The sequence below is a fragment of the Aedes albopictus genome, chromosome 2 (genome assembly GCF_035046485.1).
Source record: "Aedes albopictus strain Foshan chromosome 2, AalbF5, whole genome shotgun sequence".
In the NCBI taxonomy this organism is placed as follows: Eukaryota; Metazoa; Arthropoda; class Insecta; order Diptera; family Culicidae; genus Aedes; species Aedes albopictus.
Genome location: NC_085137.1, coordinates 121,938,447 through 121,943,453, shown reverse-complemented (window position 1 = coordinate 121,943,453; position 5,007 = coordinate 121,938,447). Strand labels below are relative to the sequence as shown.

At 46.9% G+C, this 5,007-nt stretch overlaps 2 protein-coding genes across 2 annotated transcripts; one reads left to right on the top strand and one right to left on the bottom strand.

The window, feature by feature from the left end:
* The first annotated feature begins 1,664 nt into the window (after nucleotides 1–1,664).
* LOC115255224 (histone H4) lies at nucleotides 1,665–2,150 on the top strand. The gene has a single exon (XM_029853167.2). The coding sequence runs from the start codon at nucleotides 1,822–1,824 to the stop codon at nucleotides 2,131–2,133; it is 312 nt and encodes a 103-aa protein (XP_029709027.1). The 5' UTR covers nucleotides 1,665–1,821; the 3' UTR covers nucleotides 2,134–2,150.
* A 1,253-nt stretch (nucleotides 2,151–3,403) lies between these two features.
* On the bottom strand, nucleotides 3,404–4,226 carry LOC134287716 (histone H1-like). Its single transcript, XM_062850308.1, has one exon. It carries the CDS (start codon nucleotides 4,159–4,161, stop codon nucleotides 3,481–3,483), a length of 681 nt encoding a protein of 226 aa, XP_062706292.1. The 5' UTR covers nucleotides 4,162–4,226; the 3' UTR covers nucleotides 3,404–3,480.
* Nucleotides 4,227–5,007: the final 781 nt, after the last annotated feature.

Below are 5,007 nucleotides of genomic sequence, written 5' to 3'. Positions count from 1 at the left end.
ATGATGATGATGATGATGATGATGATGATGATGATGATGATGATGATGATGATGATGATGATGATGATGATGATGATGATGATGATGATGATGATGATGATGATGATGATGATGATGATGATGATGATGATGATGATGATGATGATGATGATGATGATGATGATGATGATGATGATGATGATGATGATGATGATGATGATGATGATGATGATGATGATGATGATGATGATGATGATGATGATGATGATGATGATGATGATGATGATGATGATGATGATGATGATGATGATGATGATGATGATGATGATGATGATGATGATGATGATGATGATGATGATGATGATGATGATGATGATGATGATGATGATGATGATGATGATGATGATGATGATGATGATGATGATGATGATGATGATGATGATGATGATGATGATGATGATGATGATGATGATGATGATGATGATGATGATGATGATGATGATGATGATGATGATGATGATGATGATGATGATGATGATGATGATGATGATGATGATGATGATGATGATGATGATGATGATGATGATGATGATGATGATGATGATGATGATGATGATGATGACTTAACGATAGCGGGGTTTTCTTTACCTATCCGTTCGGCTGTGTTAGTTTTGAACGGACCGCAAATGTCGTTACCTGCTCGCCAGCTTCGTCTAGCTCTGGCTGCGATGGGATACAATATAGAAAAGCATAACGGACAGACGGAAAACGGTGGCTAGGAGGGCCATGTTTGTCGTAATCGCAGCACAGTGCAGCCCTCCTACGGTACCGAATCATTCTATCGTCTAGTACCTGTGCCGAGATTGCGTGTCACAGGAGAAAGTTATTTACAAACAGTGCCTAGTACGGACTAAACAACAATAGCAAACGTACATATTCATCAGCATAAATGCGTCGTCGCTCTTCATGTCCATCACACATCACAACTAACTTGACCCGTTAGTTATCATCACATCGTACAGGGGATTGTCACTGCTCATTTATTTCACATACTACCAGGGGACTGCCACTACTCCAGCACTCCAACTCCACCAGTGGAAGGAAATTCCCGTCAACTCTTTTGGGAAAGTTGTATAGTGGCCCTGAAAAGGGCCGTTTTTTAGAGCAATAAATAACGCAGAACAAATTTAAGCGCGTTCTCCACGGATGCGACGAGCCAGCTGCATGTCCTTGGGCATGATCGTGACACGCTTAGCGTGGATGACGCACAGGTTGGTATCTTCGAACAGACCGACCAGGTAGGCCTCGCTAGCTTCCTGCAGGGCCATGACGGCCGAGCTCTGGAAGCGCAGGTCAGTCTTGAAGTCCTGAGCGATTTCACGAACCAGACGCTGGAATGGGAGCTTGCGGATCAGCAGCTCAGTGGATTTCTGGTAGCGACGAATTTCACGCAGAGCGACAGTTCCTGGCCGATAACGGTGGGGCTTCTTGACTCCTCCGGTGGCTGGGGCACTCTTGCGAGCAGCCTTGGTGGCCAGCTGCTTGCGAGGAGCTTTTCCTCCGGTGGACTTACGGGCAGTTTGCTTGGTACGAGCCATCGTAGATTAGGAATCCAAACGAATACGTTGAAACGATGCGATAGAATGAGGGTCAACTTTTGGTTGTCCTCTTTTATATGCTCGCTTCATCGCAGCGAACCAATCACAAGCCCCGAAAGAATAGGAAGAGCACGAATGGCAGGAAGAAGTAACCCCTCGCGTAGGTATAAAAGCGGCAAACATCGCGGTCGAATAGCATCAGTTTCGTTGCAACCGTAGTCGAGCACAGAAGCAAACATCCAAAATGACTGGCCGTGGCAAGGGAGGTAAAGGACTCGGAAAAGGAGGCGCCAAGCGTCATCGCAAGGTCTTGCGTGATAACATCCAGGGTATCACCAAGCCTGCCATCCGTCGTCTGGCACGTCGTGGTGGAGTCAAGCGTATCTCCGGTCTCATCTACGAGGAAACTCGTGGTGTGCTGAAGGTGTTCCTGGAAAACGTCATCCGTGATGCCGTCACCTACACTGAACACGCCAAGCGCAAAACCGTTACCGCTATGGATGTTGTCTACGCTCTGAAGCGACAGGGACGCACTCTGTACGGTTTCGGAGGTTAAATCACATTCGTTTTTTTCTGCTTGTACAAAAACGGCCCTTTTCAGGGCCACCGAACGTATTCACAAAAGAGTTGAAGGGTCAATTTTCTGCCACACAAACCAGCAGCGAGAGTGCGTACACATCTGCGTTGGCGATGTTTGATTTTATGTATGCAACACGCCAGACAATGTGCACTAGTCATCTCCATTTGTAATGCCACGCTGCCATCAATCGAGCGCTGGAACGTTCCAGGCTGAACACAATAACGAAACAGATCAACGTAATCCAGTTTAGATTACGACTGAACACCATAACGAAACAAATCCAACGTAATCCAGGTTAGGTTATGATTGGTTTTACAAATTTACAAGCTTAATGTCCAGTAAAGCCGGCAAACTTTTCCAAACGAATGAAACCGTTTCAATCATGTGCATGCTTCCCTACCCGGGACTTCAATGGCGTACGAGCATCGTTCGTGGCTGTACCGCATTGGAGGCAACGTGCATCTCGATCACGGATTTCAAAGCAGCATATCAATCCGCCTCGGTGCAGCATGTATGAATCGGTCCGTACATATGGTTAAATTGGACCGCAAAAAAAAAAAAAAAAAAAAAAACAAAAAAAAAGAAGATCATATTACAATTTTAGATGACATGAATTCAAATGTTTAAAGATCAACGTACTGCCGGTGGGCTCATAAATGTCCCATGTGCAAAAACAGACAATCGGGAAAATCGCGTCCAAAGTTCGACAGCGTAAATTGCCTCAACTATGAAGTATAAGTGCCAAATCGTGTTCAAACATCAACCAAACTCGACATGTTTGATTTCGAGTTTGATTGAAGTGTGACGCTCAATATTCAATAAGTGGCAAAATATCAACATTGCCAAAAATGCACATGGGACTGCTATGCTTGTAGCGGCGTAGCGTGGGGCTACGTTTCTAGTTCGGTCCGGTAAGTTTTGACGTAGGACTACGGCTGTATTTTATACCTTGGCATCCGGTAGAATTGTATTGCGACTAGCACCATGGCGTGAAATCGAATGATTGTCTACGTTGGCGACGAAAGCGACGACTCGAATTTTTAGATCCGCGCTTACGCGTCTCTTTCCCGGCTTGGCATCTGCGGGATTTATTTTGCGAAAAAGTAATCAGACCGAGATAGATGGCCATGAATTTAAATGTGCAAGTTTTGACGTAGGACTACGCCTACTTGACGAGGACGAACAAAGGCAGTTGTATCTGTCATCCGTTAGGATATTCCGTGCAACTCTTCAGTAAAATCAAAGCTGGTAGTCCTGAAAAGGACTGATTTGATAGTGGGATACTGTTTGGCAGTATGGCGACTGGCGATACAGCGCTGTCGCTTACTTCTTGGCGGCGGTCTTCTTTGCGGCAGCTTTCTTGGCTGGGGCGGCCTTCTTCGGCTTCGGGGTCTTCGGCTTCTTGGCAGCAGTCTTGGAAGGTTTGGTGGCCTTTTGCTTCGGGGCAGCAGCCTTCTTCACACCTCCGGCCTTCTTGGCGGCCTTTGCACCAGCAGCTTTGGCTTTCTTCGCCGCAGCTGGCTTCTTGGCTTTCTTCTCGCCAGCTGGTTTCTTGGCTTTCTTTTCGCCAGCTGGTTTCTTGGCTGCCTTCTTCTTCTCTCCGGTAGCCTTCTTGGCTTTCTTCTCACCGGCCTTCTTGGGCTTTTTCTCGCCGGCGGCTTTCTTGGCCTCAGCCTTCAGCTTGAACGATCCGGATGCGCCAGTTCCTTTGGTTTGGACAAACTTGCCCTTCTCGACGCCGTTCTTCAGGGCCTTCTTGAGGAATGGGGCCAGCTTGGCGACATCGCACTTGTAGTTGGCAGCGATGTACTTCTTGATGGCCTGCAGGGACGACCCGTTGCGCTCCTTCAGGGTTTTGATAGCAGCAACAACCATATCGTTCACTGGGGGATGAGTCGACGGCTTCTTCGGCTTGCCCTGTCCCTTGGGGGCCCTTGGCTTCTTGGCCTTGGCAGGCGAGGCAGCAGGAGCTGCGGCAGCGGCTTCAGCGGCAACTTCAGACATCTCGATGGGTAGATAGAGTAACACTCACTAGATAGGGTAAACGAATGAATGAAGGTAAATCTGGCAACTGCGCGGTGTTTGATTATGATGTCTGTGTTAGGGATGCAGTCATGGTCGTCCACTAACCGAGTGTTCGCAAAATATTGTAAAATTTTTTGGTAACATGTTTCCAAAACGCCATTTTCCATCTACTGCGAAAAACAATCTAATCTAGCGTTTGGCCACTTGGCGAGTAAAGGAGTCTCGCCAGCGGCCTGTCATTGCTAAACCGGGTTAGCACTCGGAATGCCATGGCAAAAACGTGTCGTCGCAGCACCCATCGCTCATATGGTGTGGGTTCGCTTGACAAAACAATCAATAGTCGCTATTGAAACAATGCAATCGCCCTTGTCGGTAGTGAATTATAAAAGGCCAACGATTCCTCTATTCAGCGGCATCTAAATCTAGCGCAGATTCGGTTAGGAACTGCTGCAGAATGGACCACAAAGAAAGTCCTTCCAAGTGCTAAATTTCTTCCGGAAAAAGATACTTCAAACTACACCCGTAGGACAGTTCCGTGTAATAATGCATACTAAGTTCATGTCGGGTCATACGGCTACCAAGCATACGAACCGAAACCATCCAACGTAGCCCCCAGATAGTAGTTGGCCAGAGCCGAGCAATGCCTTTGCCCAAGTCATTAACGCCACAGTAATCCAAAATGAAAATAATGTAATTTGGTAACTGTAAGTTTGATTTGTGAACAAATGTGAACTGCCAGAGCCCAACCTCCCGCCAGTATCGTGTGCACACAATCACCACGAGGATATTCACCGTGGTGCGGAACTGTCCAGTCCACCATAAATA

Coding starts and splice junctions, on each gene's coding strand:
- LOC134287716 (XM_062850308.1), bottom strand. CDS start 4,161: ATGTCTGAAGTTGCCGCTGAAGCCGCTGCCGCAGCTCCTGCTGCCTCG.
- LOC115255224 (XM_029853167.2), top strand. CDS start 1,822: ATGACTGGCCGTGGCAAGGGAGGTAAAGGACTCGGAAAAGGAGGCGCC.